This window comes from Gobio gobio (genome assembly GCF_949357685.1).
Source record: "Gobio gobio genome assembly, chromosome: 25".
Classification (NCBI taxonomy): domain Eukaryota; kingdom Metazoa; phylum Chordata; class Actinopteri; order Cypriniformes; family Gobionidae; genus Gobio; species Gobio gobio.
Window position 1 is genome coordinate 20140636 of NC_137121.1, and position 14745 is coordinate 20155380.

A 14745-nucleotide genomic window follows, 5' to 3' on the forward strand; every position below is an offset into this window, starting at 1 on the left:
AATAAACTTTAACAACACAAATCATACATTAACCTGTAATCCAAGAAATAGCATATCCAAATTAAAATACATAGTTCATGAAGCCTTTGGAATTTTAAAAACAAAACATTTGGCAGCTTGTCATATCGTCAGAATTAATTAAACCAATTATACAATTTGGAGACATTTTTAATCATGTGATTTAATTTAGAGAAGACTAAAATTCTAACTGTTTTTAGCTTAGCACAGCATCAAAATACAATTTATGAGAATAACAGCATATTTTACTTCAAAGTTGTGTTATAGCGTCAGTTGAGTGATTTAAATAACTTCCTTCTGTGAACTGACGTGGCTTCTTATCACAGAAATTAAATTATTTTATATTATTTTTATAAAGCTATGTCAATTAGCATTGCATTATAAATATACATTATCCTTACGAAAATAACCAAAATGGCTTGAAGGACACAGATCAAAACCACAATTTGTACCAGGCTGTAAACATGTTTTTATCTGCTGTAAAGTTGGGCATTTTAACATGGGGCTCAATGAGATTCTGGAGCATGTCTCTAGTGGCCGGTCGATGAATTGCAGTTTAAGTCACTTCCGTATTGGCTTCAAGAGAAACTGCGGGAGGTTGCCGCTTGGTAAAAAGTGTATTACTTCTATGGCCCTCCGGTGTCGAGTATGAATGAAACAATGAGCATCCTTCTATTTTGGATAAAAATACAACAAAAATATTCCTCTCTAAATATATTTGAAGTAAAAATACATAAGGTTTTATCCGAATGAGCACATTTTTTGACTAAAAGCATTGAGGGATGTAAATATAACAAAACACAGAAAGGCGTCAGCAGTTAACAGGTTAATGTATATTTCCCCTTTCAGGACTAGCAAAATAATTGCAACTTACTCTCTGTATAGTGGCAGGACGAAGGACGCGGAGGTGGGTGAACAGGATATCACGATTATCGTCAATACTGGTATATTGTGACACCTCTAATCCTTACCTACTTTGCTAAAACAAACCACATGCAAATCTGGCAAGAATTACACAGAATGTGGTTTGAGGAAAGCTGGTGCAAACAGTCAAAAGTCAAAAAGAACTTTGCATTACAACAGTTGATCTACAATGCATGGAGTTCACTGCATTAGAAAACAATGCCACAATTCATGTGAAACAACCTTTAGAAACATGTAAAGGAAATAGATTATCTTCTCACAGCTCGAAAACCCATTAAAAAAAAAAAAACATCGTCCTCTGTTAGTCACACAAATGTCTGTTCGTCTTCTGTCGATGCACTTCACAAACAGCTAACTGTCTAAAATGATTATATATCATTGGTTGATGGCTGACAGATACTAATGGGGTTTTGCTAAGCAGTAGGCGCGCGCTACCAGCAGGACGCGACAATTGCATTTGGCTGGATGTAGAAGATACGAGGTGGGGGGTTAGAAAACGAATATGAAAGTCTAATTGTACAATACAGGCCTCCGACTGCCCTGCGGAAGGACAGGCCCTTTCGTGATGCATTCTGTCGTCCACTCGTCAAAGTGACGGACGTGATCCGACAGTTCCACAGCCTCAAGTGAGACTAAAGCATGATTTTGCACTGTCACTGTTTGGTTGGTGGAAATAACAGCTGATGCGGAAGAGAAACAGTCAAATACTAGAAATCTGAGAGCGGAGGGGGGAGGGAAGGGGTCCTTGACTATTGTCATATGTTGTGTGAAATTACAAGTGAAGAAACAAAACCAGCAATCCCTTGAACTCTAATATAAGGTTTTTAAATTTCACAATGACTTACATTTTTTGATTCATCCAAAAAAGAGTGTTCTGAGAACTGTATATTTAATACACCGTATACACTGTATCGCATCTAATATTTGTTAAAAATGCCATTTCATACCATAGTATGCTACACTGTTGTCACATGACTTCCTCAGGATGGAATTGTTACTTTGCATTTATAATTCAATTTTGTTTCAAAATGTCTTAACTTTTTGCACTCCAATCAAATAATAACATGGTAACACTTTAAGGCATATTTTAGTCATGAAACGCATTGCATTGCATTTGTCAACACATAAATAAAAAGCGAAATATTTGTAGACACTTTCGGATGGATGGATGCATGGAATAACCAGCGCTGTCCTCCTCCACCCTCAATACCACGACTGAGGTGAGACCCTTGAGCAAGGCACCGAACCCCCAACTGCTCCCCGGGCGCCGCAGCAATATGGCTGCCCACTGCTCTGGGTGTGTGTTCACGGTGTGTGTGTGTGTGTGTGTGTGTTCACTACTGTGTGTGTGCACTTGGATGGGTTAAATGCAGAGCAAAAATTCAAGTATGGGTCAACATACTTGGCCACACTTCACTTCACTTCACTTATGTGTGTATTAAGAAGCCAGAATGTGTATCCATTGACAGAAACATACATTAGACTAACTGTCTGTCTGTTTTACGTGTTATTTTCAACAAACCATATACTCTAAAAAGAAAAAGAAAAAGGTTCTATATGGCACCAAAAATGGTTCTTCGTTGTAATCATAGAGGAACCACTTTTGGTGCTACATAGCACCAAATCTTAACACGTTCTGTATATGGTAGCGGTGCTATATAGCACCTTAGTCAAAGAACCAGTGAAGAACCTCTGAAGAACCACTGAAGAACCAAAATTGGTGCTATATAGCACTTAAAAAGGTTCCCCTATGATTATGAGCCAATAACCATTTTTGGTGCCATATATAACCTTTTTTTTTAGAGTGTTTTATAGATGCATTGTCAGATTTGAGATGAACCACGGCGCAAGTGTGTGCCGAAATGTGGGTGGAGAACCGTTTCACCCCTACATAATACACACTGTTGCACTTTTTAAAATTTGGATTATTTGGATTATTGGATTATTAAAATTGGGATTATTTGGATTATTGGATTATTGGATTATAAAAATTTGGATTATTTGGATTATTGGATTATTTTCTTTAAAAAAAGAAAATGCACAAAAAAAAACAACACCGCAAGACAAATGTAAAAGTCTAAAATCTAAATTAAAAACAAACTTAAGCAGACATAATTTCACACAAGCAAGCACACTTGTCATGAATAGTAAACGCTAACTGTTCTATAAACCCAGTTATGAAATTATTGAGCGTGTGTGGCGACTAATAGTGACAGTGAAGAGACTTGTGAAATGAGCCATGTCAATGCAGCGATCTCCAGCTGAGAGTGAAGTTACATATCAGATATCTAATGTACTGTAGTTACACCTTGTTTTGCCATGACCAGCAGGATTCGTTTCGGCAAAGGCCCGAGACAAACTGATGCATCATTTCATCCCAAAATCAGGCCACAAATTCAGTGCACAACACAAATGCATGTTGCATTCTCAGCACTATAGCGGGCATTGGCCCATCCGGTTCAATGCCCAAGACATTGTAAAATGAAAAATGAAGGTCAGTGAATAAAAATTACAAGTGAATGATTTCTAAAGAGCTGGAAAACCAACCATGAAGAACACTTTTCTGCACCGAAAAGGAGGAGAGCAAAAATCTATACCAATTTTAAACCACCATGTAGTCTAATAACATCCTGACGGCACCCATTTCTTACATCTGCTACAATCAAACTCTATCTGGCATGTTTTTAATAAAGCAACACTATCACATTCAGTTACCCGGGTCATGTTCTAACTCTCCTCCTCTGTTTTAACATTCACGAGACAAATGAACAGTTTAACGTCGCTTTATCTTGTCTTGTCTCTTCCAATTCAGTCTCCAAAACATCTCATAGCAAGCTGTTCAGTTACACTAATGACTCTCAGTATGGGAGAAATAGCTCCAGAAATACACGCTCATGACTGCGCTGCACAGGCATAAATCAAAGGCATCATTTCATCCAGCCGGTTGGTGATTGTGATGTGTTTGTGCACCACTATGGAGGGGGAGGGGGAAACATCAGCAGGCCAGCCTGGAGAGGAAATGGTGGTTGCCTTGGAAACCCTAGGCTGAGGAAGAGAGGGAGCAAGAGAGAGAGAGGAAGGAAAGGAAGAACAAGTGAAGTGGGTGAGGAGAGTTGACCGAAGCATCGTTGTTTCGCTATTTGTTTTTGTTTTGATCTGAGGGATAGAAGACGAGCTATGTGAACATTCTATAATCTCAATATACAGTATATATATATATATATATATGTGTGTGTATGCATGTATGTATGTATGTATGTATGTATGTATAGTCGTTTTGGATAAAAGCGTCTGCCAAATGCATAAATGTGAATGTATATATATATATACACATTTACATTTATGTACATTTATTTACACACACACACACACACACACACACACACACACACACACACGAGTTCTGTTTATCTGTCCAGAATAGCACAATACGAGTACAAATGCGATACTGATCTTATACAACAGTTTAATAAAAATAAAAAGTTAATATTGTGTTGTTTTAGACACAATATTGTCTGTTATGCTCCGTTTTGCCAACGAAAATATAAAGACAATGCAGAACTGTTTTGAACGATCAGGTGAAGCCATGATTCAATGGACCATAAAGAGAACCATTTACTTTACTCCTGAATGAATCAGTTGAATCGAAACGAATCGAATGACTCAATGACTTACTCAATTAGACATTTACCGCCACCTACTGGCAGTTTTAGTTTCGTATTTAGAGTATAATTTCATTACAAATAATTTCATATTTCCACATTAATAAAAATAAACTTTAAAGATTAATTATTTTAATGAAATCGCCACATCGTGTAATTAATTAAATAAAAAAATTGTATAGCTTGACAGCCCTAATATATTATATATATATATATATTATATATTTATATATATATATATATATATATATATATATATATATATATATATATATATATATATATATATATATATATATATATATATATATATATATATATATATATATATATATATATATATACATATACATATACACACACACACACACACACACATATATTTACATACAGTACATACGTACTGTAGCTGCAGTCCGTAACTTTTTGTGCTCTAGCGGTTAATAAACAGAACTGCATGGGTCTTGCGGAGGAACATTGCAGCCGGAGCTACTTCTCTCTGTTTATGTCTATGGCGAGTCACCTCCGCAGCGGTTCCTATCAGTCTGTCCTGAAATAGTCCCAATGTAAACACTTATTATAAGTGTACCATAATGATTCAGGGTAAGACAACACACGGTTTGGAAAATGGATTCATGTTGTACATTCTCATTTTATAATTTTTGTAAATCTTGAACACAAAAAAAGTTACGGACAGCAGCTTTAACATACTTGACATTAAAAGGTGCACTATGTAACGTTTCCGTCCACTAGAGGTCGCCTGTTCAAAACAAAGGCGTAGTTTGATGACGCCACGTTTGAGCATATAATCTTGGGACATGTGGTCTTCACCTCACAGCCGGTGGAAAAGAATCGGGATAGGACTCAAGCAGAAATCATGTTCATGGATGCGATTATTAGCGTTACTGTAGTATGAAGCAGAGCAGGGCCGAGTGTTGTGGAGCGGAGCAAGGCCGCTGGAGCGATTGTTAATGAGAAGACCGGCGGGACTTTTATTATGACAGTCGCCGGTGGGACTTTTTTTATTACAGTCGCCGGCGCCACTTCCGGTTTTTCCGGTCACGAGTATGAGGTAACGCAGCTCTGTTTATCATATTAGATACATCTGAGTGTGTTGAAAATTATGTTATGACGTTACTCTGTGCGTTCGCTCGGCGGCTGCTATGACACTTGTTGCACACTGCAGTGAGAGTAACGTTAAAGCGTTTCTGCAAAATAAAACCGGAAACCGAGGGTAACGCAGATATGACGCAATCGACAGGCGACTCCCTCACACGTCCCGGTTCCTTGGTTAAAATAGCAATTTCTCACGATTTACAAATATTTGGAAACATTTGGGATATTGTAAGTACTCAACTGAACAAAATATATAACACTGGCCTAGTGGTTTTTGGATATTTTGCTGAATTTTTTTTTACATAGTGCACCTTTAACACCTGCCAAATGTGGGTGGATTTCAGCAGTGCCGTGTAACGCAGCCACTCCTAATAGCCACTTTGCGGGTTGAATTTTAAATATAATATATAGATTTTTCAACTGTAGTTTTTTAAAAAGGCATCTGAAATAATAAACTAAGTGCAATGTAGTGTTGTCAAAAATATTGATTTTCCGAAACATATCGATATTGAAATGCTTCCAATACTCATCTCCCATAAAATAGATACACAATATCAGCTGCGACAGCAAGTTTAAACACAGACCCGCCTCCCCTTACTCACTCATTTTATTTCCTCCGGATGAATATTGTTGGTGTTACGGGGCTTGAATTTCACCATGGGATTTTACTACATCCCATAGATTTTGTGCTCACATTCAAAGTGTGCGCACATAAATCCGCCTCTCAGATCTAAATTGAGTTCTTTTTCGCTGCTTATTGCACTTAAACTTGTCTCCCAGTGAAAATGCTAAATGGCCACTAACTTTGGGAAACCACTAGCCACAGTGGCTGGGGAGCAAAAAAGTTAATGTCAACATATTTATGCTCACTCACAAACACATACACACACACACACACACACACACACACATACAAGCAATGACTGAGTCTTATGTTCTAATGCTAGCTACAACTAGCCATAACAACTAATTTCTAACATTAGAGACTGCTGCCTAGCTTGCCTCTGCTAGCCAGCAAAAATCACAACCTTGCCTGTCACAATATCTTGATCTATCAAGATTTGGAATTGTCAGCATCAATCCAGTCCGAATGAGAGTAATGAGAGATTTAAGAGAGATAATCCAGGTTAAATACAAATTCAGCTCATTGACAAAAACACACTTTGTACGCATTGTACATTTACTCCACAGACATATCAGTGCCTTACTGTCAACACATTTCTGTTGGTTTTTACAAACTGAGGTAGGAGTCAAATTTGTTACATATGATTTCGAAACACTGCTAACATTCCTGTCATTTACCTCAAACTGGAGCCTGGTGCTTCCCACAAAATTAAATTTTTTCTCATTACATCTGACTGAGTGAAAAATCCATTCCAAGTGCTTTTAAACCAAAATAAGTCATATTGGTTCTTTCTATCTGGTTGCATCATACATTGAGATGGTACCCAGACATATCAGGGAGGGGTTGTCTCCATGTCTCTCCTTTAACCCCCCACACAACAATAACAACTTCCCCAATATTGCAGGTTGGCTCATTTTAGCTGCAAGTACCTTTCCTCACAGATCTCTTGGCAGGTTTGGAGAGCCATGATCAGGAAATAAACAAGCAAACAGTTCAGTCAAAAGTACAAAAGCAGGGCAAACTCCATTAATACATATAATACAACCAGGAGAATGTTTTACAAGAAAAATACTACCAAAAACACTAAAATACAAAAAAGGACATTTCCTGTGTGCTAGCTAGGTTCAATGTGACAAGCATTTTTTTCTTTCCACACTAAATACAAAACTGCATAGAAAATAGTGAAGAATTTTGGACCAGTGAGATTTCCCAGTGGACAGGGCTACTGTGCAACAGTTCAGAAACAGAAAAAAAAGAAAACAAAAATTCATTAAAATGCTTGTCATCTGTTGCGGTCAGATGGCAAAGACAGCTTTTATGGGTTGTCACGTATAACTTACTGTTATTGCATCACACCTGGTTCGGACACTTCTGATGAGGTTCCTCATCAGGATCGTCACCATATATGGATATGAAAATGACCAATGCTACGAAACCCAAACTATTTGCCAAGAGTAAAAAAGGACTCTCAAAATGTACATGTAGAGGTCACTCACACGGCACAGTCCGGAGGTAGAGGTTGTCACGTATGATTTGCTGAAGCTCGTGGTCCACTGAACCTTTCTGGAACCGTAGGTTGAGATAATGCCGGAGATCTTTATCTACAACACCTCCTGTAAAAGGTAAATAAAAACACAAAGTAAGTTAACTGGTAAATGCACAACCTGAGATACCCGTAAAAAAACTTATAATAATTTAAAGTGTGTAGCTCCCCCTTCTTATAAGTTTGCCTGAAAGGTTGTACAGTCCTGTTGGTATGTAGCAAACAATAAACAAATTAAATATATTATATATGTATATAATATGTCTACGATAGACAAAGCTGTTTGTTTGAATGTGAACTGTTATGTTTGAATGAGTGGAGTTCCACAAGGTTCATTCTTAGGTCCTAACAAATTCTGTTTGTTTTCAAGCCCTTTAGACACCTCATGAAATCCCATATAGAGCATGTGTCACTTAGCATTAGCACGTCCTATTTGTTGAGTCTGAAGTTGTCACATTCATGCAGCTGACTTGTATAGTTGGCTTCAATGGTTTGGTGACATTTAATATGCATAAATGTATCACAAAATGATTCCTTAAAGACTCATTTTACTGATGCATCCAACAGTCTGTGTTGTCTGACTTGTGTTTATCACGTAGCTAGTCATCCAAAGGTACCCTAACAACATCTTGAGCAAGAGGCACTGAGAGACACCAAGGCAAATGCTGAAAATAAATGGTAGCTTGGGCTTTCTACCATTTCTCTGAGGTGAACAAAGGACAGAAAAATGACAAATCATCTCGCTCTACTGTGCCTCAAGAGAACCAGGCAGATCTGCCTTTTTTTTTTCTTGCTCCAATCATAACCTTGACCATTCGACACAGCTGAGCATGGGGATGCATGCTTGGAAATTCAAAAATCCAGCACACATGTGTGCGAGAAGATCCTTTGAGAATAAAAGCATCTGGCATGAACCTGCACACCATTTCACAAGTTCAGAATACATTACATCTCATTGTCACCGGTTAACAAAGGCAAAAACCTGGTACTCCAAAATCCATTCATGGAAGATGTCTACACCGGTCTTCCTTTCTAAAATCACCATAATATACACAGAAGAATCACTATTGTCAAGATTTTCTATTAAAAAATCTCTGCATGACATTGTGAGTGGAAAATGATGCTCAAGTAAAAAAAAAAAAAATGCAACGATCAAGCTTACACAGCTGTTGCGGCTGAGAGGACACACCGGAATACCGTCACACCATTCCAGGGAAATGACAAAAGGAAAAAAAAAACCTCACAAGTACCTCCAGTCAGCAATCCTAAATAAATATCTCACTTGTCATCATCCGTAATAATAATGGCTCTCTCCTCCCCCTCTTTCCCATAAAACTACTGTATCCCAATCATAATTCCTGCGGTCCAGATGATGTGCTCCTCTGTCACTAGCTTGGATCTACTCACCCCTTCCAAAATCCTTTTTGCTATTCCCCTTTACGCTTTCAATCCCATTTTTAAACAAGTCCTTTATATATATCAATGGATGCAGCAGTGATGGAGTCTCCCGTTCTGCAGCTAATTTAATCCAGAGAAGAGAGGGAACGCAGGAGGAGGAGGAGAGGAAGAGACGGAGTCGTCGACAGTCAGGAGACAACAGAGAGAGGGAAAAAAGGTTCTGCAAGAGGAGAGCCTATCACAATGAAGCCTGTATTCTCATTTGCTGGGCAGAAAGTGAGGTCTGATGTCGCCCCCTGACCGCAAACAATGGTACTGCAATGGTTGGGGGTGAGTGTGTGTGATACAGATGCTTTCGGACACACCACCAAAAAGGCCAGCTTGTTCACACCAGATGCTTCCTGCTAGTTGGCATCGTGTGAACTTGTTGACCTTGTGAACACATCAGTGTCAAGAGTGAAGAAAGCAAGTAGCAGCACGCACTCTGGGAGCACAATGGCCAGCCAAGTCTAGTTGGAAATGAATAGGCTATTTAAATGTGTTTTGTCAGTGTCTCACAATAGCATTACCCTAAAATGGGTAAATTATACACTTTGCCAACAAAGTAACACATGTTAAGGAGTTATATTAAATTATTTAAAATCTAACTTAGCTATAAAGAAAGTTATATTGCATAACTAGACATGAATCATTATATTTAACATACCTTATTGTGTATGTACATATATACATGTGTGTATATATATAAATATATATATATATATATATATATATATATATATAAATATATATATATTAATATATATATATTAATATATATATATATGTGTGTGTGTGTGTGTGTGTGTATGTATGTATGTATATATATAAACCAAAATTTATTCAGACACCTTCAACATTTCCTCACATTATCAATCAGTTTATTCAAGACAAGAACTCACAGTTAAACTGTGTCAGAACAAATTCATCTTGATAATGTCAGATAAGAAAGGTATGTAATGAATTACAATCAACCAATCAGCTGTCAGCTGTTAAATTTAAGTACACAATTAGATAATACCAATTTTGGTCAACCAATTACCAAGCAATGCTTCATTTAGTTCAGTCTGTGGTGTAAAAGGTCACATTAGCAATTCAAGAAAAAAACACTTAAGCAAAAAGTGGTCAGGTCAAAGTGTCTGAATAATTTTGGCCCAAAATTATTATCAATTTTACTGGTAGCCCTCTGCACTGTATGAAGAATTTTTGGGTATAATATGTCAGTTTACTTTATTTTGCTATCCTCACTTACATAATTGAACTATAGTGTCCTGTACCCACTAGTAAAAAAAAATATCTGGTGTCTGAATATATACTGAATATTAAAAAAAAACTTTGTTTGATGCGATTAAACGATTGACAGTATATATATATTTTTTGTTGTTGTTGTTAGTTTAAAATTGACAGTGTTAAAAAAAAAAAAATTAATAAAAAAAAAATTCTCATTAGAAGCACAAAGAAGCAATAAAGGAATTTTACTGGACTATCCCAAATATTCAAATTATTTTTAATAATATTTATTATTTTACAGTCTCTTAAGTGTTATTTCATGAAAACGGACTTAAAAATGCTCTCTTTTTAAACACTTACTAGCAATAAACACTAACTAGATGACTACCAATGGCAAGTAGTAAACAGTGTTGGGTAAGTTACTCTACAAAAAGTAATGAATTACTAGCTACTAGTTACATCTTCAACAGAGCAATTAGATTATTGTACTAATTACGCTCTCAAAAAATTCCTTATTAATGCAATGTAACTAAATAAGGTTAATAAGGTTGAATATCCATTTTAAAACGATACAAATATAGCATTTACAAACTATTAGATTTTTAGGTATGAATATGTAAAAACTACATTAAAACAATATTCTTTAAAAAATGGCATATCTGAAATGGCAACAGTGATAAGGTTGACAAGCTCACTATAGTCTTACACAATGGATGGTAAACTGAGATCAACATTTTGTTTCGGAAAGATCCCAGGCTTGCATTTGGATGTGTTTTAAACGTATTCTGGTCATTGAGAAGCTTGAAATTCTGATTGTTTGGAATGTGAGGATGAAAATTATACAGCAGACAGGAGTAACAATAACCCATAGTTATAGTGAGGCAGCAGAAGTGACCTTGATATAACCCTTTAGAAATGAAATTCGTGTGGGTGAATGAAAAAAACAGCAGCATCCAAGATGGCATGTGAAAAATCTGCACACAACGGCTGCGGAGAAAATTATTAAGTGCTGAAATTGTGTTGAGGAATGCACAGGAGGCGTTTCAACTGATCTCAGATCACTTATCTAGGTGCTCGGCCTGTGAAAAAGAGGCATATCTGCTGAGAATACATCTTCATGACTCAGTCAATATTACAAGGAGAGAGTCTGAGGTCACAGCTGAGATTTTGTGGAGGAGGACAAACCTTTTGACTCTTGAGAACGCGGTCGCTTCATTTGTCAGCACGATGGATGACACAGTGGGCAAAGGCATGACGTGAGGGTGAGAGAGAGTCGGACAGCTGTTAAAAACACTCTCTCTTTCTCACGCTCTCACTTTCTCTCAATCCCAGAGGACGCCGCTTTGTGTCATCTCTCAGCCACTTATTCACAAGTGATGACAGATGCTTGTTGATTAACCAGTCAATACATTCAAAAGACACACGTACATAAATAAACAGGCACAGAGATGAGGCGGGACAACGAGATCGAGATCGTGTGTGATCGGGTTTAATCTACATGACCTAAAGAGGTCTGTATGAAGGCCTGTTTGTGTCTCACAGTATTTATTTTTGTGAGACATAAATAAAGAATATAAATATAAATACAAATATAAAGTCAAAATTACACGATTTGGTCACATTGTGAGATATAAAGTCATGATCACGGATCACTGATCCAGGAACAACATTTCTGTGCGAAAATATGCCTACCCCTAAACCTAACCCTACCCAGAACTTATCCCTAAACTAAACTAGACATAAACTCTAAACTTGTCCCTCAAATCTGATTGGTTGATTTGAATGTTGTTCCTGGATTAACATCTTTGATTGGTGGCTGAAATTTTGGTCCAGGATCTACAGTTCACCATAAAGGCAGATTCTGAGATATAAAGTTGTTAGATATAGTCACATTTGTGATTTAATGTCATAATTATGAGAAAATGTCTCAATCGTGAGATATTGTCATGTTGCCAGATATAATCACATTTTTAGATATAAAGTTACAATTATAAGAAACTAAGTCATAATAATGATGAGATATGGGGCCCTATTTGAATGATCTGAGCGCATGGACTGAAGTGTTACTTTTGCTAGTTTAACGATGGTAAAAACGGTCGGCGGTCCAAAAGGGTTGTACCTAGTCTCTTAATGAGTCATGGGTGTGTTTTGGGCGTAACGTGCAATAAACCAATCAGAGTCTCATCTCCCATTCCCTTTAAAAGCCAGTTGCGCTTTCACCATGGTGGAATTTGTGAGCAGAAGACTGAACGCTTCTCCAGAGAGGAATCCTTTTATTTTTTATATTTAAAAATGTTTGTGTGCTGCTGCGCATCCCTGTGTGTGTAATAAGCAGAGTGTACGTGCGTTGTGCACCTGCCTATAGGCGCATATTACTAACTCGCCCTTTAAATAACACAAAAAAACTTTGCTATTGACTTAAGACCAGGTTTTTGTTGGTCAATGGCGCAGTCGTTTTCAGTTGCGTCAAAATAGCAATGCGCCAACAACGTGCCTGAACACACGTCGTTTTCAGACCAGCACGCCCATGGGCAAACAAACGGGCGCGAGTGCATTTGCTATTTAATAGTGCTGGGAAAATTAACGCGTTAACGCGGGCGATTCATTTTTTCATTTTAACGCATTCAAATTATTTAACGCAATTAACTCAGCGTTCGTTTTAATATACATTTTTGCCTAGCGTTACATTATATGATCACGCCCTTATTCATGTAAATGATTTTAAACCATCTAAGTGCGACAAGACAGAAGAGAACGCGCTGTATGTCAGTGTCCTGTCTGTGTGGGTGCGTCTCAATCAGATCCCTAGTTGCGCCAGTCTCGTGCACACATAGAGTTCTCTTTCGCTCTTGAACAAACAATAACAACAACAAAGAGAATATTGCCAAAAGGCCAGTTTTGTCGAGTATTCTCATAATAGGAGTCTTAAATGAGTTAAATAACGTCTTAAAAGAATGTGAGAAAATGAGATGCGTGTGACAGTGCGTGAGATCCGCGTCATGTTCGGCAGTGGCCGATCTTAAAGTGACAGCAGCACTGATGTCTGTCATTAATGTTCATCAAAGAACAATGGGAACAGAGAAAAGATGATTCATCTAGATTTAATTTATTATTTATGCAGTTAAGGAAGGTGTTGATAACTATTACATTTCTGTATATGTCTAACAGGGAAGGCCACAGGTAAATAACATTTATTATAATGGGTTTATGTAAAGATTGTTTTAAGGTCACTTAAATTAAAAATGCTTTTTTTTAAAGCCTAATAAATGTTGAAATATAATGTAATATAATGCCATTAATGTTTCATAGAGACATTAGTATCAGTGATACTGGCCTTCATTCCTAAAAAGATGCCACTACAACACATTTTTAAAATATACTGTCTTTAAATTGTTTCTACATTAATTTGGAGGGTAACTGAAATTATTACAATATAAAAATATTAAAAACGTAAAATATTAAAAACTTGCGATTAATTGCGATTAATTACAGAAAGCAATGCGATAGGTAGTTAATTTTTTTTCAATCGATTCCCAGCACTACTATTTAAACAACGTGGCACTGGACGTGACAATGATAACTGCATGAGGCTGAAACTACCAAAAAACACCAAATACCAAGTCACGCCTGGATTCGCATTGTGCCTTGGGTATGATAAGAGCCCATAGTCACACTGTGAGATATAAAGTCACAAATACAAGAAACTAATTCACAATTACGAGATATAGCCTAGTCACATTGTGAGATACAAGGTCACAAATCACAATTACAAGAAACTAAGTCATAATTACAAGATGGTGTCACATTGTGCGATATAGTCATAATTACAAGAAACTAAGTCATAATTACGAGATATAATCACATTGTGAGATATAAAGTTACAAGTTTATAATCACAAGTTTTTATTTTATAAAGAAATGAAGTCACAACTACCTTATTTTTTAACTCTGAGGCAGAAACAGGCTTCCATAGGTCTGCTGACCCACAATAACGTCCGTATGATATGGTTAATACTCTCTGATAAGGTGGCAATATGTCAACATATTGATTTGTTCTCACTGGAGAGGAGGTTAATAAAACATTCCAATGAGTTTCAGCAGTTTTTTTGACAGCATAATCACAGCTGATACCAGTGCCCTCACTGAGGACAGCTGAACAGCCTATCGATCGCCTGAAAGTTTTCCTCCATT

General features: G+C 37.0%; 1 protein-coding gene across 1 annotated transcript in view; it reads right to left on the minus strand.

Moving 5' to 3' along the window:
* magi2b (membrane associated guanylate kinase, WW and PDZ domain containing 2b) overlaps window positions 1–14745 on the minus strand; it is a 120772-nt gene that overhangs the window by 87636 nt on the left and 18391 nt on the right. The window contains exon 2 of the mRNA XM_079809179.1: window positions 7842–7958. Within this exon, the coding sequence (XP_079665305.1) occupies window positions 7842–7958 (117 nt within the window). The remainder of the gene's footprint in view (window positions 1–7841; window positions 7959–14745) is intronic.